The 23,961-nt window shown below is 37.9% G+C and overlaps 3 protein-coding genes across 5 annotated transcripts; all 3 read right to left on the bottom strand.

The window, feature by feature from the left end:
* Positions 1–968: 968 nt before the first annotated feature.
* Positions 969–4,015, bottom strand: LOC115435508 (trophoblast glycoprotein-like). Its single transcript, XM_030157975.1, has 2 exons — positions 3,338–4,015; positions 969–3,120 (listed from the first exon to the last, which is right to left on the bottom strand). Exons 1-2 carry the CDS (start codon positions 3,598–3,600, stop codon positions 2,118–2,120), a joined length of 1,266 nt encoding a protein of 421 aa, XP_030013835.1. The 5' UTR covers positions 3,601–4,015; the 3' UTR covers positions 969–2,117.
* Positions 4,016–4,554: 539 nt separating this feature from the next.
* LOC115435511 (transmembrane protein 222-like) lies at positions 4,555–11,824 on the bottom strand. Its single transcript, XM_030157977.1, has 6 exons — positions 11,660–11,824; positions 11,349–11,433; positions 9,083–9,114; positions 8,870–8,966; positions 8,655–8,785; positions 4,555–5,210 (listed from the first exon to the last, which is right to left on the bottom strand). Exons 1-6 carry the CDS (start codon positions 11,776–11,778, stop codon positions 5,123–5,125), a joined length of 552 nt encoding a protein of 183 aa, XP_030013837.1. The 5' UTR covers positions 11,779–11,824; the 3' UTR covers positions 4,555–5,122.
* Positions 11,825–13,983: 2,159 nt separating this feature from the next.
* Positions 13,984–22,802, bottom strand: wdtc1 (WD and tetratricopeptide repeats 1). Of its 3 annotated transcripts, none has more exons than XM_030158016.1 (16): positions 22,644–22,802; positions 21,988–22,125; positions 21,757–21,840; positions 21,582–21,628; positions 21,069–21,180; positions 19,623–19,810; positions 19,004–19,186; positions 18,779–18,873; positions 18,543–18,658; positions 18,375–18,447; positions 18,193–18,286; positions 17,950–18,120; positions 17,618–17,853; positions 17,235–17,406; positions 16,308–16,500; positions 13,984–14,869 (listed from the first exon to the last, which is right to left on the bottom strand). In XM_030158016.1, exons 2-16 carry the CDS (start codon positions 22,051–22,053, stop codon positions 14,672–14,674), a joined length of 2,028 nt encoding a protein of 675 aa, XP_030013876.1. In that variant the 5' UTR covers positions 22,054–22,125; positions 22,644–22,802; the 3' UTR covers positions 13,984–14,671. The 3 variants fall into 3 exon arrangements, with proteins under 3 accessions (XP_030013876.1, XP_030013877.1, XP_030013878.1); XM_030158017.1 differs by having other exon boundaries at positions 17,235–17,403; XM_030158018.1 differs by having other exon boundaries at positions 17,235–17,400.
* Between the last annotated feature and the right edge of the window lie 1,159 nt (positions 22,803–23,961).

Raw genomic sequence — 23,961 nt, 5'->3', positions numbered from 1 at the left:
TGGACATCATGCATTTAATTTTTGAAGCAAAGAAACATGTATTTAAAACACAATCATAGAAAGTGATATACTCTGTGAAAACTATGAAATCAAAACATTTTTTATGCTGCTAATGCTCACATTTTAACATACTGTAGTTATTACTCACTTTATGGAGATAGGAAAAAAAGCCTTTTGATTTACAATAAAACATGTTACTGCAGATCAGGTTTGTCAAGAACAGCAAAATTACAGTAATAGTACAAATTGCAGTGTATGAGATGGTGCTTAAGTGTCCATTGTGTTGGTTGATATGGAACTTAAACAACAAAACCCATGAATATACAAGGGCGACAGCTGGAGAATAACTGTCCACTATAGTGACCAGTATGCATGAAAGGGTTAAATGTTTTGTTTATTTATTTTTCTTCTGTTTTGACATTCATATTCAAAATAGATACATCAGTCAATCAATCAATACAGTAGATGCTTGACAGATACTTGAAAAGCAAAGGTTTTTTTTTTTTTTTTTGTTGCACAAATTCAGTCCCTTCAGCTCTATTTTATGCACTTACCCACAGTGTATGAATGTTGTTATTGCCCAGCTCTTGAGTATTCAACCTGGAACACAAACTTATCTCAAACACAGGTGTCATTTCCGGTCACTGTGAGATGACAAACAGCAGTGACTAAACATTTGCTCCAGATGGATGATTATTTGTGGGACTTTGTGACAGGTAGAAATTAATACACAAAAGAGCTACAAGGAAGAGCTGACAGGTGAACAGAGGTGCGCAGCTGCCCGGCCAGCAGGTGTATTTCCAAACAATATCTTTCATTCTGGCCTATTTTCCCCACATTTATGGAGCCACTTAATCACCCACTCGTTGAATTGAGCCAGAGTGGGGGCCACCTGGAGATTATGGATGTGTGGAGTGTGGAGTCTCCTGGTTTCATTGCAGCCACAAGAAAGTAGAGCCATTACAAAATGAGTACATCAAAATTTATTTGTAGTTCATACATACAGGGTTTATAACTTAAGCATGTATGCCTGTATTACTATTACAATTAGGAAAGTTACCCCTGAAATGTTATGGGTTGATATTTACTAGTTACCATGTTAAAACTGTGTAATCTACTTTAATTACTTCATCAATGCAATGCATCTTATTACATTTGATTAATTTTTGATCATCTTTCTAACTAACAGGGCAATAAAAATGTAAATTTAAACCAAGCAGTGTAAACCTCACAACACTTATTACTGTTAAAGTTTTGGCAAAAGTTCTTCAATATAAACCTAATTAAATCTGGAATGTTTTGGTTTTAATACACAAGTATGTAGATGACAAACAACCAACTCTTCCTGCAGTAAATGAACATTTCTTTCTACGTAGAATATATGCAAATGTACCTCATTTGTAATCACCAACATTTTGATCAGTAGCTGTAATTTACATTCAGTTTAATTACATAATTACCCCCAACCATGATTACAATACAGTTTACACAATGAATGGATTCTACACACAGCAGTAATTACATGAGTAATAAAGATAAGAATGTTTCTACTGAAGCATATAATCTTATTCAGAGCCTCTACTCTAAAATTTCCTAAGTGTCTACTGTATCTTACAGTTTTTGAGGCATTTTTCATGCTCTAGATAAAATAACCATAAAGCCCAAATGATGTAACAGCTGGCTGATTTTATTGACCAATGCATCTACTATATACATTGGTATATAAATATATTTTTTATTATATTTATGTTTTATTTAGAATAAGTGAGGTGAAGTTTACTGTTCAGTCAAGTCAAACTCATTATGGAATAACAGTTTATTGTAAAATTGTAAGAAAAACAAAACAAAACCCTTAAAGGGACTACCATATTTAATCCAGGTATGAAACAATTTGATTCTGCTAAAAGAAATCAGATTACATTACTGTTCCTCTGTATCGAATCAGTCAGGTTCTAATCGTCTATATAATTTAGCTTATCAATCTATATTCTAAAGAAGTTTGACAAGATGCTAAAGGCAACTGTTGATAACTTCCGAGGAGAAAATAAGTTTGCAGGATGTTTTCAACAGATTATGTTTGTACATTTTATAAAAGTGCTGTAATTACACAGATGACATCAAGACACAACATTACGTTTGCAGATAGTTGCAGGTGTAGATGTCGTCAACTGTTTGACCTGCGTGTCTGTGGGAACCTGGACAATGCAGGTGTCATTTGGCAGCTGCTGGGACAAAGATGATCCAAAATGTCCTTGTGCCCTGTTGCTACCACTGTCCGTCGACATACGCCCCGACGTGCGTCGAGGGTCTGAGTCGATCTCATATCTGTAGTGATACCCCTCCAGAACGTCCCGACATGCATCTCTCATCTCAATGATCCACTTCTTCATACCTTTGCGGTTAAGGTAGACCACGAAGAGAAACACCATCCCCACAAAGCCCAGAACAAGCCCCAAGAAGACGTAGGATGTCTGTAGGGTGAGGTCTGTGACGTCTCCTTGGACTGGAATTACACACCCAATGGCCTGGACCCCAAGTCCACGCAGCCTGGTGTCGGTTAATGTCTTCGGTGAGGCACACCTCACACTGTCCACATCCACCTCAGCTCTGGATTCATTCAGCCATGAGACAAAATTACGGATCTCACAGGAGCAGGTGTAGGGGTTGTATCCGAGAAGGATGCGGATGTTCCCAAGCCTCCCCAGCTCCTGTAGAGCGTCAGCCCTGAATGTCCTGAAGGCATTGTGAGTCAGATCCAACACCTCCAACTGGTTCATGCCAGAGAAGGTCCCACTGTAGACAGCCACCAGAGAGTTGTTAGTGAGGAAGAGTTGCTGCAGATTGGGCAGGTGAGAGAACATCCCTGGGGGCAGCAGAGCCAGGTTGTTCCCAGAAAGGTCCAGGCGGAGGAGCCCCCCGAGGCCACCCCAGCGCAGGGCTGTGGTGAGGTCTGTCAGGGCGGTGAAGTTGAACAGCGCACAGCTTAGGTTGAGTTCCTGAAGGGGACTGCCAGGGATGCTGAGAGCCTCTGGATGGATAAGTGCCAGATGATTCCCACTGAGATCCAGGAAGCGGAGGTTGATGAGAGCAGAGAAGCTGTGGGATGCCATCTCTGAAATCCTGTGAAGATGCTCACACTGTAAAAGTAGTCTTTACAATTAAAAACCATCTACTTTCATGCCTGAGTACATCTTACTGCATTGTCAGAGTCAATGAACACAAACCACAATGCCAGAAATTAAGAATTTTATTAGATACACATCAAAAAAGTTAGTCCTGTTACCCAAATATGGCTTAATATACATGAGTGAAACAAACAAAAACATAACATTCTCACCTATTATTGCTTAAAATGATGTTGGTGACATTCTCCAGCTCTGTAAACGACTCAGGTCCAATACGCTGAATATTATTCCCTGTGATAATGACAGTCCTTGCATATCCTGGGATACTTTGTGGTACTGTGTACAGATCCTTAGAAACACATTTCACTGTGCGAGTGATAGCAAAACACTCACAGCCAAAAGGACACTCCAAGCACTGGCACCATGCACAAAGTAGTAGGATTCCCAAAAACACACGGACTGCAAAAATGCACATCTTTAAATCACAGGCAGTTACCAACAAAAAAACTCAAAACACCATCAAAGACTGAATAAAGTAGAGATAAACATGTAAATTAATCACTCATATTCTAAATCTTTCACTATGGACGCAGCTTCTCATGAACTAATAAAATGCACAGAGCGTTCCAGAAGCCGTCTCTCCTCATCTGCTTCACTGTGGGAATAAAGGATCCCGTAAATTGATGGTAGTTCATATCACGCAGAATCTGCTGGATGAAAAAGGTGCGTGGTTCCCTTAAAGGTACAGAGGACAATTAGGGCATCCACAGTCTGTGACATGCACCAGCGTCCGCCAGGGGACACGTAAAAGGGCTTTGTATACATCACATCAAAAAAATAGGTTGAAAACTAAATTAGCAACCAGATATTAGAGAAATACTACAATCAGTAATACAATTGGACACAAAGCATCAAAACCATTACACACATATATTCATTGTAGTGTAGTATTGCTCATAGTTTGTATAATACTGTAGTTATGATGATATTCCAGCATTAAGATGCAGTTTTTTTTAAGCATTCAGATTCTGTACGTAGAGAAGCACTGTCTAACCACTTGTTTTTCCACTTTACACGTTTGTCCTTAAAGCCTAGAGAGGGGCACTTTTACGGGACAATATCACTATTTTTCACATGTGGGTCCTAAATCATTCTATCTTTGGTAGCGGCTCATATCGCTTAGACAAATAATTGATGAATACTTTCAGCATTAACATTTTGTGATCCATTTGGTAGTGATTCATCACTGAAATGCACATTAGCCAGTCTGAGAGCACATTCATCACTGTCCTCCATGAAATATACATTTAAAGAGCTTTGCTCTGCTGTGTTGGGATCGCAAAGGAGGGGTTTTCATTCACAAGATTCTACAGCGGTAATGATAACGGATTAGCTGTCAACTGTTAACTGAAATGTCAACTACTTTGAGGTTTTTTGTTTTTTTTTTAAGAAAAAAATTCTCTGAGATTTCAGTCTGTTAAATTCCTCCTCTATTACAGTAAACTGAATATTATTTGGACTCGGGACTGAACAAGACACTTGACAACAGCATCATGGGCTTTAGGAAACAGTGAACTACATTTCTCACCATTGTCTGACATTTCACAGACCTAACAACAATGTTTACTTGAGAAAATAACCAACAGCTTAATCAACAATGTAAATAACCCAATAAGATTCTTTAACTGTAAATAACAATAATGGTAACATCTGTTGATTCATAGATACTGTAGCTGATACACTTCACAAAATCATAAATACTGAAAACAAATAAATAACCTACAAAATATTAACTCTTACAACATAAATGATTGATTTAAAAATGAACACAAACTGCTTTGTCCTCAGTCAGCCTCTTAAAAACAACACCACCACTGAAATCTACACAATGAAGTCCTTTTTTGTACAAACAGTGTCCCGTCAAAACATCACTCTGAGTCGGTGACGTGTGAAGTATAAGTAAAGTCTGTGAGTCATCTGGTGTACTTGTCGCTCCATTACTGCAGGTTGAATGTGAGGATGAACATGGCGAGGACTCCACAGAGCATGAAGAAGGGCAGCCAGGTCTTGAGGAATGCTGCCCAGCTGAAGGATAAAGAGAGGACAGCGTCATGAGTTAGAGTGATCATCAACACCTGGATATTATATGTGGCAGAGAGGGTAAAACACCCTCTGCATATTCTGGACAGACAAGGACATGCGAGGTGTGTTGGAGTGATCACATGGGCCAATCTCTTTTTTCCCAGAGGCCCACAGCTCGCTTCATCCTGTGGCTGCACCTCAGCCTGCGTCCTACTGTCCTTTCCACCCAGCCAGCGTAGGGAGCCCCAACAGAGAGGTGACCTCCAGTGGTGACACAGAGGGGAGCTCTTCTGTCAGTGATGAATTGCAGGGCTCACCTTCTGTTTAAAAGACTCCTGTGCAGTGGGAGTATATGTGCAGAGGCAGCACAAACTGTGACGCCAGCTTTCTCTATGTGGGTCAGGAGAGAATAATGAGGGGGGTTCTCTGAGCCATATGTCTCTGAATGCTCGCGAGCATTCAGCAGCAAAGCTATTTCGCTGGCTCTGAGATTAAGATGCTTTAAATGTGTTTGTTCCAGTATTTCTAGAAAGCCATGTTTCTGTCACAGAGCTGTTATGCTACCAATAATACTTCTACGTCTCATTATCTATTAGGTACATAGCCCACAGTTGGACCGCAGGAGGATTTGTTTGGGTTGACAAATACATTTGCATTTAATTAAAGAACTAAAACTGTTTTTGTGGCAACTTCCAGATTAATTTATCTGCATCTAACCTTTATTAAGTGATTTACCACCATTTATTACAATATTATCCTCTGCAGAGAAAATCAGGTATATTCATATATTTATTTTGGGGATTGTGTTGATGATCATAAATGTTCAGAGTGAATTCAAGGGTTATTAACCCATAAAGACCCAGTGCTACTTTTATGGCAATTACAAAACTGAATGTTTCTCTCTATTTAACCTTTCTTAAGTGTTTTATAATCATTTATTATAATATTATCCTATGCATTTTGCCTTTTTTAAAGAGAAAATCAGGTATTGTCCTATATTTCATTCACTAATCATGTAGATGTTCATAAAAGCTCAGATTAAATTTGAGGGTTATTATATCAGAAACAGAAAAAAAACTGAAGAAAAAGTGACTTTATCTGGAAATATATCATTAACTGAACTTAAACCAAGTGTGTCCATTTACTGTCAATGATCAAACTCTATGGGTTTTACTGGTGAATCAGTGTTGTAGAGGATAACAGTATTTCCACGTTAACTATGGAGCCTCTGAACGTCCAAATAGGTCATATCTGATGACCATGAAAAAATAGCAAACTGTATTTTACACCAATTATTTACATGTATTGATAGGATTGGTGGATCAACAGGTATTAAACAGTTTAGACTGGTAGATGATTTTGGTCGCCAGTGGCTGTTTGGGTCATTATGGGTTAAATCAAACCAGAGCAAAATATATGATTAACTGAACATAAACACAAATGTCTACACACAGTGTCATTAGTGAAACTTGATGGATTTGACTGAATAGATGTGGCAGAAAATGACGGTGTTTCCACATTTACTACAGAGCCTTCAAACACTCAAATGAATCATATCTGATCCCAGTGAAAAGCTTAGAAACTGCATTTGACCTGAATTTTTTCAATGTATTGATAGGATTAGTGGTAGATCAGTAGATGTTATTTTAGGTCTTTGATGGTTAAAACATTTCAAAGAACTTCCAAAAAAAGAAGAGGAAAAATAAGAGCCTACTAGCCTCAAACGAACACATTTGTTTGGGAAACACTGATCTATTACACATCCCCCATGATGAAGAATCCCTCCTCTGTTACTCTACCTAGAGATTTCCCTAGTTTTCCACCATTTTTAGAGTGTTTAGGGACTTGAAAGCCCTCTATGACAAAACTGTTATTTTGGGCTAAAACAAAAAGGTGACCTGGCTTGTTTAACCAAACAGATGATATCACAAGCTCAACAAAACCAGTGCAATTTATTAAATGCAAATGGGTTTTCTGTTTGCAAATAATAATAAAAATGTACAATTGCCAGTTGGTCTGTGGGTATAGCTCAGTTACTGTATGTAGCTTTGTCTTATTATTTTTGAATATCAATAAATGTGTTGCTCAAAAAATATTCTTTGGCTGTTTGATTCCCTTCTGTTGAATTCATTTTCATCATCACTCAACACGTCTGTGCCAAATGAGTGTAAAATGCATTTTGCTTTGACAAAAAGATTTGTCAAGACTTATGAGAGCTGTACATACCAGTAAATTTCTGTTTTATCTTAGTGAATTCTGAGATATTACTTCCCCATACAATGGATACCAAATGTGCGAGTATGGAGTATGGACATAAGACCAGAACATGAGTATGTATCTGAAATAAAAATAAATTGTCAGTAGAAATTGACAGAAGATCAAGAGTGGAACTTGTGTTTCATGAACCATCTTAAATTCTTGTTAATGTGGTGTTTCTTTGTAAATTTCAACAGCTTAATTATAATATTTTTAACACTTCGGGGCTTCCACTAGTAAACCTGAGTTTACCATCACAACACTGTAAACCAGAAGTGTCAAACTCATTTTAGTTCAGGGGCCACATCAAGCCAAATTTGATCTAAAGTGGGCCGGACCAGTAAAATAATAACATAATAATATATAAATAATGTCAACTTCAAACTTTCATCTATGTTTTAGAGTGAAAAAAGTTTAAGTATGCAATGCAAATATTCACATTTACCAACTATCCTTTAAAAAAAATTTGAATAACATGAACAAACTGAAATTTCTTATGAAAATAAAGTGCAATTTTAACAATGTTATATCTCAGTTTCTCATTTACACATGTACATTACAACTTACAGATCACTGTGGATCAACAAATACACAAAACTTTTAATAACAGGCAGAATATTGGTAAACTTGCACTTCAGACATTTCAAAATATTCATATGTGTTCAGGTTATTCACATTTTTGTGAAATGATAGCTTGTTTTAGTGTAAATACACTAAAATGACATGAAAATGTGTATATTTACAAAGACAAAAATTTGGAGTTGTGAGTATTTACAGTTTATTATGATAGTACTTTACTGATCCGACCCACTTCAGATTAAATTGGTCTGTATGTGGAACCTGAACTGAATATCTTCAGTGTAATTTTTGCATTTCACAAATTCATTCCACGGGCCAGACTGGACCCTTTGGTGGGCCGGATTTGGCCCCCGGGCTGCATATTTGTTGCTGTAAACTGCTGTAAACTGTGGGTGATTCCTTCCACGCAAAGTCTGCAGCAAATACAGAAAGTATTCATAAAATGCTAAAAATGTCTGCGACAGAGTCCTCAAACACCCCATGGTTTGACAGTGGGACAGCCCTAAACCCTCAGGGGCCTTGATTCAGTGTCTGGGAGTCTGGGAGTGTGTGGACCCTGGGCCTGGGTCTTCACTTCTCAAACCATAAAAACCTAAATGGGGTTAAACTTACCTCACATGCTTTCCATTAATAAGAGACAGGACACACAGGTTCACCATGTTCCAGGATGTGCTGTTGTCGTAGCGCATCAGGTTGAGGGCCATAGCGACGTGGGAATGACAGTTATCAAAGCACAGATTGTGCTTTAATAACAGAAAAGGGTAGTTAGTGTATGTGCAAAAATCATTTACAAATATGTGTACGAAAAATGCTATTTATTACCCTACCGGTCTACATTTGTACTCCTCAGATGCATCGTGCACTGCTTTATCCCACATAGCAGCACCATTTCCACAGACTTTGTCCACATCAAGCTTCCAGTATCTGTAATACCAATAAACATAATAAAATCAACAATGAGTGCATGTAACATATTCAATCTGATGTGATCAACTCGGTAAAACAGTATGAAAATGCCTTTTTCTGATTAATAAACTTACTTTGTTGGTCTACCAAAGCCCATGTTGTCCTCCTGACAAAACAAAACAAAAAAAGCACACATTTGCTGTTACATGAGGAAGGATGGATGACTAAAGTAAAATGACTAAAATGTAATATCTTTTGAATCATCCTGCTTGTAATAAATTGAGAGAAACACTCACACTCACAATGTTCAGTTGGACAATTCCCAACTCAATTTTCTCTTCTCTCTTACTTTCTCTCCTGTACTTCCTCTAAAAATATTGGTATATTTTCAATAAATCACTGAAAAACAATTTCCTTTGTTTCATCTCAGTTCAGGCACACAAGGTGACAAGGCAAGGGGAGGATAAATAATTTTCCAGGATAACTTTTTTCTTATTTTCCATATGTTTTCCATGACTGGAAAATTGGTCAATCATTTTCAAAGGTTTTCTAGGTTTTCCAGGAGGCATGGGAACCCTGACTTTGGTGTAGGAATTAGAGGTACTTCCATATGCTCAAAAAATAATAAATGAGCCAATGTGTGCATAATAAATGCATTAATACTTTATTTAGTCTGTTGAATTAAGATCAGATCTTGGAAACTAATGCAGAATTAGGTTTGAATGACACTTGAGTGGGATTGTATGTATTTTATGTTATGTATGAGTACGCACTGAGTATATGTTGTAAATGTGCTGTCAATATACGGACTGTCAAAATACAGCCGGTCAAATGTTTCAATCTGCGACGTAGAATAAATTTGCAAAGTCCAAAAATGACACTAAAAATATAAACAGTGAAGTGTGTCAAACTCATTTTAGTTCCAAACTCCAAAATTTTAACATTATGCTTGTTACTAAATGTTTGTGCATTGCAGATCCCATTTGTATTGCACATGTATACATGATAAGTTAAGGCATAATATTAATAAAATTACACTTACTTTGCTTAAGAAAATTCTGTTTTTTCAGGTAATTCACATTTTCATAATTTTATTTTACTTTTTGGAGTTTTGACTATTTATAGGCTATTATGCTATTATTTTTTTGGTCCGGCCCACTTGAGATCAAATTGGATTGTATGTAACCCCTGAACTAAAATGAGTTTGACACTCCTGGTCTGACGAAAGTGCATTTTATTCATTCAATCTTAACCCTTTCATGCATAGTGGTCCCTACAGTGGACACTTATTCTCCAGCTGTTGTCTTGTATATTCACAGGTTTTGTTGTTTTAGTTCCATATCAGCCAACACAGTGAACACTTATGCATCATCCCATACACTGACATTCATGCCATTACTGTAACTTTGCTGTTTTTGATAAACCTGATCTGCACTAACATGTTTGAGTGTAAACCAATTGTTAATTGTTAGACTGTAATTAACAATTTTTTTAAAAAAAAAAGTTTTTTTTTTTTTTTTTTGTATATTATCTCCATGAACTAGGAAGATTATTACTGTTATTAATTATTTAAGGAGAAGGAGTGGGATTTTATAAGTTATGATTCTTCTCACTCCTTTTCGAATATGTATTATATGTCTTATGTTTAAGTGTTTTGTTTATTTATTTTCTTCTGTTTTGACATTCATATTCAAAATACATACATCAATCAATCAAATCAATCAATCAAGTGAGTCATAACCACAGGGTGTCCCATAAGTCTCCATACATAGGAGACATAATACATATGGTTCTAACATGTATTTCTTCATATTTCTTCTTTATAGTTCTTCAGCAGTGGAGGACACACATTGAAATGTGTTCCTGACAAAATGGCAGTCATATAGAGCATATTCTATAAATAAAAATGGTTTATGTCAAGAAACGTTCATTTTTCCTATGTATGGAGACTTACGGGACACCCTGCAGTATTAGAGTATGTTAAAATGTGAGAAAACATCAGATTAGCAGCATTAAAAATGTTTTTATTTCATTGTTTTCATATCACTTTCTAATATTGGGTTTTAAATACATGTTTCTGTGCTTCAAAAATAAAATGCATGGAGTAGCCAAGTGGATATTTTTGTAAATCCATGAAAAAAAAAAAAAAAAAAAAACTCAATTCCAATGTTTTTTCATGCCTAATGAGGAATAAAAACACTCAAGAAAAGATCTGGACAAAGGTTCTAATAATTCATGCATGACAGGGTTAAGGCCACAGCTCTCTGTCAGTATCCATTCAACAAGATCCAGAAAAAGGCCTTTATTTCCTGTCTCACTGCTGTTTTAATGCATCGTTGGAAGCATATATTGTGACTTTTTACATAAATGCATGGACGATCTGAGGCTGAAGAAACATACCGACACGTAGTATGATCCTGCAAAATCTCGTATGACTCCAGCAGAGGTGCAGATGCCCATGTGACCAATGAAAGGGAGCACCCACCTGCAGGATGCATAAGGAAAACACATACACAAGGAGACATGGGTCAGTTCTACATACAACCAAGTGTGGAGCATATATTTAAACAGTGGGAAACATTTAAATCAGGCGACGAATAACATGAGGCGTCTGATAGAACTCATTTGACGTCTGTGAAATAACAGGCTGCAGTTTAATCCGTGTCGTCATTGAAGCCAAAGCAGAGCGGAAACACGGCGGAGCCTCTTACGACAGAATGGGGATAGGAGTCCACACGATGCAGTACGGGTAGCGGCTGCTCTTTCTGTCGCTTTTTTGGAAATCACCGTGGTAGTTCATCATCATGTCGGTATCGTCCGCCTCCGCCATCACTGCCCCCGGAGTGACAGATGATACTGACGTACGGCGAGCGGCGCGGCAGGGGAAGCGGAAACGCGCAGTTCTCCTCCGCGTCAGTCCCTGAATGCAACACCTCGTATTTGTTTTTGGATTATTTAATTATATTCAATGAATACTTTTAAGTTGTATATTTTTTGCTTTTCAAAAACTACTGCATAGTTTTACTGATATGCGTTTTTTTTATTTTTTATTTTGTTTTCTTATTTATTTATTTTTTAGTGTTATTATCATACACTGTTCTGGAAAAAAATACGATAATTTATAGACCTGAAATCATTTTTATGAATGCACCATCAAACACAACTTGCATTGCATTTTATATTAAGTCTATATAAACATACAAACACATAAAACATAAAATAAGTCACTCGGGTGTTTTACTTGAATAAAAGTATTAATATTGCATACTGTTATGAAAGGAAATGTACAAAAAGGTTAGTATGAGGAAAAAAAAAAAAAAACATTTAAGAGCGAAATGTCCCGTTTCAGTCTACTACTGCATGTGATGAGATTATTGTGTTTATTTTTAATATTGCTGCTGCGGGCTCAGATATGGGCTGACTTCTATCACTATACTTAAGGGTCGTTCACTCATTTTCTTTATTTTCATTTTAAAAATATGCATCTTCAAAGGAGTCACCTATCTAAATTTATTTCATAAATGAAAAGTAAAAAAATTGTGTAAATGTATTAAGTGGCATAAAATGGTAATATTTAAAAGAAATGCACCTACCTTATGTTTTTTAACAGTACAATGTGATGAGTTAAAATGTTTGGTTACATTCTACCACAGTAACAGTAATTAGCAGAGAGCATGCTAATATCCAAAATATCTGAAATTTATTCCATCAAATACTGATTTCTGAATTCCCTGTAAAGACATTAATATATATTTCATTTTCATCAATTGAGGTGTGAAAAAACAATATTTTTATTTCAACCAGTTGCCATTTTGGAATAAATGTGTTCAGCAGCCTCTAAAAAAAATATTTTTTTTTTAGTAAACCTAATGCAGTTTACTTGTTACTACACAAATAAGAGGTCTCTTATTTGTATAGGCCTATATGAATATCTATTAAAAAACATCACACACAAAAATGAGTAAACCTTAACCTGTTTTTGAAATTCTGAAAAGCCTGTTTTCAGGCTTGGGAGCCTCTGTTGCCTCCGAGCAGTTTTTGGCAGCCACACTCAGCCGTTCAGTCAGCCATAGCTGTATCATTGTAACCTCCACTACTGCTGAAGCTGGGTCACCTCATTACTGTGTAGTATATAGGGCATGAGATACTCCTGCAACTACTCATGCTTGTGATGTACTGTGTTCACATTTGTTGCCTAATAGTCAGCAAAAGCAGTGAGTAGAGTAGACACTGATGAATGAGCAGGAGTCCAGAAAGTTCATGCTGTGGGCTCACCTACAGTTCATCTTTCCAACCTAGTTAGTATTGCGTCAGTACTGCTATTGGTTGTGTAAGGCACACCAACAGGACAAACAATCAGCTTATTATTAATGAACCGAAAATAAACACATATAAAAAAAATACACAAGCGGGTGTTCCATATTTTTATTCTTTGTTTGCAACAAATTTTATGACAGGAGTTCTAAAAGAAAAACAAATCAATGAACAAAGTAAACACATGGAAGCCTAGTGTTGCATGTTTTAGACTCTTTCCTTACATTGAACCTATTTGGTGGAACATACCCAATGAGCTGTTCTCTGAGCAGTGGAGGGGATGGCTCTCTGTCCTTTTTGCCCATAACTAAAGTCAGAGAAGCCTCATATAAGCAGGACCAAACAGCTGACTGTAGCAGGTCTAGTGCTAAAGCCTTGCATCATCACCAAATACTCAGCACCCAATATCATATACCACAAATTAGCATCTGTGTCCCACTCACAACAAACAGAAGTTTCTCTCTGACATTTCAAGCCACAGTTGTAACCAACTGGACTTAATTTAACACAAAATCCATTGTTAGAAAGTTAATCATTTATAAATGTCTATGTTGTTGATCTTGTCAACACTTTGATGTAGTAAAACCTCCCTCTTAACTAAAAGGAGTATAGAATGCCAAAATTATGTTTCAATGAAACAGAGAAAGCAAATATTAATCCTTGGCCATTAACATAATAGATGACAACCTTTGGCAGAAGATACGACTTGTCCCCGCCCCCCCCCCCCCGACATGTATAAACTAAACAAAACTCATCAACACAATTTATTGGACACTTAAATCTGGACATCCTGCGACCAAACCTCCAACTGAAATATGATCAGGTCTAAGTCAGAATCCTTGACTTGGGTTGTGCAGACTTTCTGAGATGAGCGGACACTGTGACTCTTTGCTCCACCTGTAGAGCAGACAGGAAATGCAGCCGAGCACTGTCTTCTGGTCTGTGATCTGATCCTCCATGGAGGACGCAGAGACTGTGTGACCACACGGACCTGAAAATAGGTCACCAAACTGCCAGCGTCACCTTCTACATGTTGCGTCTCTCCAACATAAACCTGAGGAGGGTAAGTGCTGAACTCCTCCTTCTCTGTGAGAAACTGGGGAGTGACGTGGAAGGTGCTCTCCTCACAGAGGTTCCCCCAACCACCACTCGGTGGAGGGAGACACTGAGGTGTTGTTGGTGCTTTGAAGGGGTGAGATGGGTGTTTTACTCCACCCTCCATGAATTTCTCTCCCCAAACTGGTCTCCACCTGTCCTCTCTTAGGACAGGGGAGGGCGATGCATAGTGCAGAAATGTGACATGACATTCACTCAATGTTTCTGTCTGGTAGGGGGAAATTAAGATTCAAACAGGAGCTGGGAGAGTGCTTCGTTCCTACTTCCATTCTACCGAATGGCTGACACTTTGTTTAGCTCGGCCGACACTGTACTTGTCCCTCTGAGCTGTCTTCATCATCTGAACCATCTGGGCCAACACCACGCAGGCCTGTGATGCGATAGCCCATGTTCAGCAGCATTACCTCCAAGGGATCAGCGTTCATACGCCGCTGGTTGGCCTGAGCAGCACCCTCCATGTCCTCTACGACACGGCCATTTTCAGTTTCTGTCTGCATTTATGAGGAAAGATGAGACATTATGAAGAAAGCTACCTGTTAAACAGTGGCCAGAGAAACATTCAGAACTTTTACTGAAGTAAAAGTAGGAATACCACACTGAAAATATTACACTACAAGTCTAATTTCTGCTTTCAAAATATACAATATATACAAGTTTTATCAGTACATGTACCTAAAATATAAAAACTAAAAGTACTAACTGTGCTGTAAAATGATCCCTGTCCACGGTTTATTATTATCATATTCTGGAAGATCATCATGTTTGTAGTGTCCCTGTCCTTTGAGAACCATAGTATTTCTAAAAAGTCAACTTTCATGAACTCAACTGTGACAATGCATCTTTCAGTGAAGCCATGAGGGTTTTAAAGAATTGAATTAAATTAATAATGAATAATCAATAAATATCAATCAATAAAGGAAAACTTCATCATTCTGTTCATCATCAACACATAAAAGTGACATGTTTGAAGAGAAATGTCAGGAAGGGCAGTAATCTGAAAAGTAACTAAAGCTGTCAGGTAGTGATGTCCCCATCTGGATTTTTTTTTTTCCAATCCAATTTTTTTTATGATTACTTTTGCTGATACCGATCTGATACTGATACTTTTTACTATGAAATTATGATTTAATTTATATTATTTCATTAATTATAGGTTATTATGCTATTATTTTACTTGAGATCACAATTGGGCTGAATGTGGAACCTGAACTAAAACAAGTATGACACCTTTGACTCTTAATAACTTTAATATAAATTTTGCACTTTCCAAATTCATACTGTGGGACAAATTAGAATCTTTGGCAGGCCGGTTTTGACCCGCGGGCTGTATGTTTGCCACTCCTGCTATAGCGTGTCTATGGACAAGTCCAGCAAGGGATTATACGGGGTTAGGTTCCATGTTGTACGTACCTCACGATGAGTACGCGCAGACCATATAACTGTATAAACTAAAAGTGAAACTGAAGACACTTTACTAATTCCCTAAAGGCCCCCACAGAGTCCAGTGTACTGGACTCCGTGGACGTCCATGCGTACTCGAGGCAGACTCAATGTGGACCCAAAGTGGACGTCTGCTGGACACGACCATGCAAAGCTCAATTTTTATGACCACACGGCTTCTGTGTACGCATACTTGGTGTCACACAATAGACTGCTTGGTGGGAAGTCTTCACATCGACCTGTTGTAAATGTGAAACTGGTACGCTTGACTATGAAACCTCAAACATCCACAGACAGTGCACGCGGAGTCAGCGCCGCTCACAGCACACCCGACTCTGTGGGAGCCTTATATCTCCCTCTGTTGTGCAGCTCATTTTCCTTTTCCCTTCCTTCGGAGACTCTCATTTGAAGGGACAAAACATTTGTTTAAGAGGGCATTGCCCCCTCTTGCCCATGGCCCAGGAGCTAATGCTTGTATCAGTTTTTTACCTCAGGTCTTGGGTTCCATAATCGGACGACAGGATCGATACCACTGGTGGCCAGGAAGCAGTAGCTGGGGTGTGGCTGCAGGCAGTTTACTATAGACTCATCTCCCTGCAGGATCCTCACTAGATTAGTCGTCTCCTTTTCCCAGATGAAGAAGGAACCGTCGTCTGAGCCACTAACAATGTACTGGCCTTTACTGTGGAGAAAAGGTAGAGAAAAGGGAAGCATTCCAACATGCCTGACAAGCTGTGTACTGCACTATGTTTTACTAGGAATTATCAAACTGTGCAATCGTTTTGCACTAAATTTCTCTGACAGAACCATCAATCACTTCACTGTCGACCTGTTTCAACAGGACTATCTTCGTTCTGGTATAAACAGTAACACAGCAGAGCATAACATACACAAGGTTCAGTGGAAACTGTATTGAATTACGTGTTGTGCATTACATTCCCCTGGTTTGAGTCATAGCAGGAAACCCCACAGAGCGAAGGAATGATGAAGTGAAAAGTCGTCATGAGACCATGTACAGTCCAAAAAAACATAACACTGGTATTTGAAGACGGTTTGACCTGTCTGATGAGAGTCACTCAAAATGCACTGCGGTCTGTGTGAGTGGATTTTAATTGACTAAACATACACCAGAAGCCACAGCATCAAACTAAATGCACACTGTGTCATGTGGATAGTTCTATTAATTGATCAAAATGAAACAAGTTGTCTTATCTAATAAGATCTACTATCCATGACCTGTCATCCAATTGCAGTGTTTGAGTAGCCGTAATGTTTTAAATTCCATTAACCAAGACTGATCAAACCAGATATCTAAGTTTTTAACAATTTAGATTGTAGATTGCTCCATTCACAAAGGCTCTTGACAGCCCATTGAGACTGTATCTATGAATTATATTTTGGTGGAGTTTTACTGACCTTCCGAAAAAGTTGGCCTCTTTGATGTCAGTGGTGGTGTTGCAGTGACCACAGTATCGATGCTTGTAGTCAAAGCTCCGTTCTCTCAGCACCACCTCATCTTCAGGAATTGACTCCTTCCGACTGAATGAGTGGAATCGAATGGAGCTGTTGGTCTTCTTATCTTCTGCTGGTGGAAATAAAAATATGGTAAAAACCTTTTATTACTCCATCATTCATACAAATGTACAAACTAATATAAGAAAGATGTCTGTACTTTAGAGTGTATAAAACTCATCTCAGAAAGCTAAGGGTGAATGTATATTCAACATCTGACTATACTTACTTAAAAAATGCAAGCTCCTGCAAATTAGCAAATGAACCATGTTTTCCTTTTCTCTTACCTGATTCTGTCTTGGAGAAGAGAGCAGCTTTGATGTCCTTATCCAGGGCATCACAGGCACTACTGTGCGCCTGCTCTGGAAACTTTCCTTTAAAGTCATCTAGACACTCCAGAGCTTCAGCCACATACTTGAGCTCAAACAAACACCGTGCCAGCCTGAAATGAGCCTTGAGATGGCCTGGGTTTAGAGTGAGAGCCTTCAGGCAGTCCCTGAGGGCATCATAATGGTCACCATCCCTGTGGATCAAAGACACAAACATAAACGCATAATTGCTTCGTTTAGGAGCAAAGATTAATGAGCTCCCTGCAGATTTATGGTACAGTGAGGCCTACCACTTGCGTTTCATGTAGGCGGCAGCCCGGTTCCCATACAGCATGGCATTACAGCTGGCCTGATGAATGCCTAAACTGTACAGCTGGATGGCCTGTGTCCACTGCTGCCGTGCAAATGCATCATTTGCTTGTTGCTTTATCTTCTCCAAGTGAGGAGGGAGCTCAGTCAAACTAAAACAAAGAACAGGTATTGTCAAAACAAATCAATGTGTGAAAGCATTCAGTTGGTAAAAAGCCTGTTACCTGGAGCGCATCTTGCTTCCAGCAAATCGGATATGGCTGGTTGGCAAATGAATGCCATTGGAAACACCATTAGTTGTCTTTCCATTCTGTACATCTGCAGGGAAGCCAGAGTTTGAAAAAAAATCTATAATTTACGCAATTCTTTATGTAGCTGAGTTTTGATACTGATGGCACAGACTCACCTGTTGATGTTTGGCACTTTGGAAGTAAGAAGGTGTATGGCCTCTGTTTAAATGTCAGGTCAAACAGATACACCTGAAAGAAGCATAAAATGAACAAACAAAGCAACCATTACTAGGCTGAACCAGAAACTCTTCTTACTATTCCTTGTTTGTTTAACAAAGCATTACCTGTTCCCCACCCATGTTAACAAGCAGCTCAGTGCCATCTGGACTGAAGGTGACATAAGTGGCTACCAGCACCCTCAGGCGGCTATTGTAGTCTGGGAGTTTAACAGGCAGGTGCCCTGCAGCATACATTCAAAAATGAGGTTATTCAAGCGCAAAACTCACAGTCATTTTCTAATGTTACTGCTACACAATTAAGAAAATGCATCTTATACAGAACTATTCAGCCACATATGCACCTGCAACATAATACTGCCCTGCTCCATCTGGGATGGGCTTTTGCCTTTCACAAAATGTGTGCACAGCTGCTGATGTGCTCTGGCTCATAGATTTCCTGTGTAATGAAGAAAAAAAAAAGTTGTAAAAACCTACAAAAGAAATGCCACCCCATGTTACTGCACAGTTACTATATTTATTTAACCACCACTATAAAATGACACTTAAATCAGGTGCCCATAACAAACCTATGGTTGTGAATCATCCTGATGTCATAGAGGCGTACAAATGGCCCATTGGCCCCCACAGCCAGGTAATTGTTGTCCCGTGGGTTGACAGCTAAACACTTGGCCTCGACCAGCTGACCACAGAACTCTGTCAGGTCGATGAGAACCTCAGAGTGGATGCTGTTCTGCCTCAAGTCGTACTGTCTGCAGTGAACATGAAAACAGTGAGCGGAATGTGGAAAAAAATGCCACAGTATATAGTGTATGCTGTCATTGTCATGTTCTCAGATGATTTGTCAGGCCATGTTTAGCGTGTTTGCAAGATGATTATTATCTATTGGTTAGAAAATCTGACAACAGGATGTTTTGTTGACAAATAATTACCACAAAACTGTAGCTTGGCTGATCTAGCCACTTGTACACAACTCAACTAAAAGCACTACTAATAAGATCAATTTATTTTTTAGAAATTCTGAACTTTATATGCAAGATATTTTCTGGGATTTTAACAGCATATGATTGACTGTCTGAAACCACACATATTTTTTCTTCATTTATTCTTTCTCCAAATTCCATTGTATTTCCAAACTGCACAGAAACCCTGTAATTGAGCAGAAATGTGAATAATTTCTGATCTAACCTGATGATACCATCCTCTGCAGCACTCCAGAAGGTGTTGGGCCACATAGGTGCAGTGGCGATGCGTTTGACTCTGTTGGTATGATCAGAAAACATGTGGATGGTTTCCTTCACTGTCAGGTCGTGCACATGGACCTTTGTATCAGCTGCACCTGTGACCAGAATTCTGTCGCCAGAGTGAGGGAGGAACTGTGTGAAGAAAGAAACAGTGAACTGATGAGTACATTCCTCCATGTCCTGTGACTGACTTTTCAAGTACAAAATATTTCCATTATTGCCAATAACAACAAATTAATGTTTTACTTCAATAATAAAGATCTACTCCATTGTCATTACCATAATATAGCACAGACTGACAGATTATTGAGCCAAATATTGAGCATTATATTCATATTTTATAATATTATCAAATAAATACATTTAGAACATGTTATTTTGACAAACTGAGCAATTCTGCACCATTTTGTCTTGGGCTTCTCTTTTACATACTTGGTGACCAAGTTTTTATTTTTCCTGCATATTTATATTGATTCCCAATATTGATTATCTGTCTCCTGATCAGAACCACATTCGTCTACATTTGGTGCCTACATTCCTGCAGTATAATATAGATTATGATGTGATTACTGTGCAGTAAATAGTGTATTACTTTGTATTATTCATCTCCTCCCATGGCCTGTTTCTCATTAAATGGCCAACAGTGCCACCTAAAGTTCATCAAGTGAACTTGTAACATGAGGATCATTTCCCTGTATTTACTTTATTAAAACTTACTGAGTATCCCTATAAGATAATGTGTGCACACACGGGTGACAAATTACACGAAATGCATAATTGGAGTGGTCTTTTTCAAGATGACAGTGCCACCATCCATAGGCCATGAGAAGCCACTGAACAGTTTGATGAGAGTGAAAATCATGTGAATCATATGCTATGACATTTGCAGTCACAAGATCTCAACATCATACTGTATGGGACATTTTCATACTGTATGGGAGACAGACATGTCAAACAGTGCTCTTCACTACCAAGATGAGGAAACATCTTTTGGAAGAACTGTGTTCATCCCACCTGAGTTCTGAATTCACAGACTGTAGAATCAATACCAAGAAAAACTGAAGCTGTTCTAGCAGGATACAATGGTACAGCACCTTAAGAAGAAACTTTATTTCTTCCTCATTAGTCACCCATCTGTATTTTGCCTGTAGAATACAGTTTAGTAGTATTGTATAAAGAATAGGCGAGGCAGAGTGAAGTTACTTAGCAGCACAGAACATTGTGCATACAGCATTTACATTGTTGCACACGTTACTCCAAGTTGAGTTTCATGTGTTGAACAGATGATACACATTTTAAAAGGGCAGTAAATGCATTCAAACAACACAATCAGAGTAAAAGAGAAAAATTTGTCAAACAACACATCATTCTCCTAAACAATCATTCTTACCTTTACAGAGAATATGTTTGCTGCATGACCTGTGTGCATAGTTGTAAGCTTTTTGTGTCTGAATGGATCCCAGATGATGGCATGTTGATCATCTGAGCCTGAGGCCAGAAGACTGAAAAAAGAAACACCAGGACAAGTCAAGCAACATATGTTGAGGGCTTTCACTTCTACAATTATTTTAAATCATACACTGTGAAACACTGTAAACCATCTAAAAGCCTACTAACTGTGTATATCTACATAATATAATCCAGTTTACATTGCAATGTAAATTCACAAGCCTCAAATAACCACATTAGCCATTAATTAGGTTGAAAGAATGGCATAACAACTTATTTTACAAATATAACTAAAGATAGCAGGTCTCCATTATACAGTATATGTAATGTACCAAGGGAAAATACTTCTGACATAGTCTCTGTATTACATTGTATATAGAGAGCAGTTTAACCCAGCCACCATTCTTAGGACAGAAAATACAACTTAAAATAAAGAGAAATTTTAAAGACTTACTCTCCACGTTCATTCCACTCCAAACAGTTCACACAGCCAGTATGGCCCTTTTAAAACAGACACATACATAAGCTATGTAATAACTATCAACAGAGCTAACCAACAACATTCACAAATATCCACTGTGTTCTGCTATTTTCAGTACACCTTGCCACCTCCATGCTTGCTGTCTCACCTGAAGCTCAGCCTCTAGTCCAAGCCTCTTGATGAAGGGATCAGTCACATGATAGATCCTCTGGAAACCTGACGCTCTCTTGTCCTAAAACAGGAATTGAAGTAGGCATCAGGCTTGTAAAAGAATAATATACCAACACCTTTTTTCTAGGTTAATGTAAATGGACGAGTTCTTGCTAAAATATCTCAGATAAAAACAGCTGATTAGATGCTATGGTATCTGTTTACTTACCCTGATCTGCCTGTGCAGAATATCTCTGGTGATGTTGACAGTAGTCATGGTCTCTCCACAAAACATAAATTAGGGTTTTAGCTGGAGGATCCAGGGGTCAAAGCTCAGATGACATTTATCCTGTTTCTTCAGAATGAGCTATAAAGAAAACATGAACACTAAGCACAATATGTACTGAACTGTAATTTTACATTAGTTTAGTGTCAGTTTAAGGGAAGGCCAGGGTTGTTAGTACGCATTGAGGGTTGTTTATAAAGAGCTGTACATGATGATTTCATTTTATTTTAGCTGGTCAACAGAGTTTTTTTTTTTATTTCAGCGGAACAAACTGGGCTTGCTCAGGGCAGGATAACGTTACTCCAGTTCATTAGCTAGTGCTAGTTAGCTAATATAAGCTGGCTTCAGCGGCTCTGTCAGATCTAAATCGTCTCACTGTTCTATTAAACACTGCCAATTATTTTAACTTTAAGGCGCTGGTAGTCTGCTAGAAAGCTCAACCACCAATACATCAGGCCTTTTAAAGGGCTGTCGTTTACCAAGTAGCTGGCGTTAGCGTATTTGCGTTTACCTTGCTAGCTAAACAAAACGTCCACTTCACGTAACGTTAACATTTACAGCTCTCTAATTATAATTTACCACTGAGGACGGAATCTCACCAATTTCCTTGAGGCAAAAAGGCTTCTGTCATGAGATGTCCATTTAATAAACGTGATAAATCACACTCTCTGTGAGTTTGTTGACAGGAATCTCGCTAATACCTTCTCTTGACTTCACACAAACCCTCCTCCCACTGCACAGCGTATCACGCAACTTTGTTCCGCTGCTAAACACGCAAATCATTTCCGCTCTACGTTTATTTCAAAATAAAAGCACTGTGTCCGCATCAACTGCTAGAACTGCGATTTATTAATGCAATATTGTCAACTTGTCTATATGTTTTAAATTAAGACTTTTTATAATACCTCAGTGACCTTACTACATTTGTATATTTTCTTTTTATTATATCTTTATGTATCTATATTTTGTACTATTTTTCCTATTCTTTTCTTTTTCTATTGCTTAAGCTGATTGTTCTTATTTTATTGTATAGTCCTTTGTTAATGCAGAACAAATGTTGCCTGTATGTGCGAAAAAAGTTTGTCTTGAACTATACTAACATATAACATTTCTATATTAGTTTAAGCATTTACATGTCGTCAAATATCATAAATAATGAACCTTTTAAGGAGTAAGGACGACATTTAGTGGCGTAAAAGTGATATATGTGTTCAGAATTATTCCAGATATTTATTTGATAAGTGAATCTAAAATATAATGCTTCTTTAAGATAAATGCTATTTTCACACTCCTGTTATTCCTAAACTATGTATATTATCCAATTACCATCCCAATTCATGGCATAAATGAAGTAAACATTTTCAATTCTTTATTCTGTATATTCTCTTTGTTTTCACTGAAAGAATGAATTGATACCTATGCCATCTGCCACACTTCCCACACATCGATCCAACACATTAGGCAATAATATAAATGTACATTAAAGATACCTCTGACATACCGGGTACAAATACTGTGTCAGCATTTGTGCTATTTTCTCTTTTTATGTCATCCAAAGCTCTTCTTTTAGTGTGAGGCTGATAAGTGAAAAGCACAAGTTTGAAATGGGGCAAATGCAATATACTTTGAGATTATACGGACGATACAGGCTTCTACAATGATAAAAAAATACATGTCTCGTATTTTACTCACAACATGCACCCAACATGATATTCATATTCAGTGTTAGACATATTTATTTCAATTTATTAAGCCAGTTAAAACCTTACAAAAGTGTCATTTTCTTAATCTAGCCATTTTAACGCATCGTGATGGGGTTCATTTGTTTTAAATTACTGTAATTAAATTTGGTCACGTGACATACGAACCTGGTCGTCTTTATTTCTACCAGCGGCAATGTATTTCATCGAAGCGTTT

Source organism: Sphaeramia orbicularis, chromosome 16 (genome assembly GCF_902148855.1).
Source record: "Sphaeramia orbicularis chromosome 16, fSphaOr1.1, whole genome shotgun sequence".
NCBI lineage: Eukaryota > Metazoa > Chordata > Actinopteri > Kurtiformes > Apogonidae > Sphaeramia > Sphaeramia orbicularis.
This window is presented reverse-complemented; position numbering and strand designations above follow the sequence as displayed.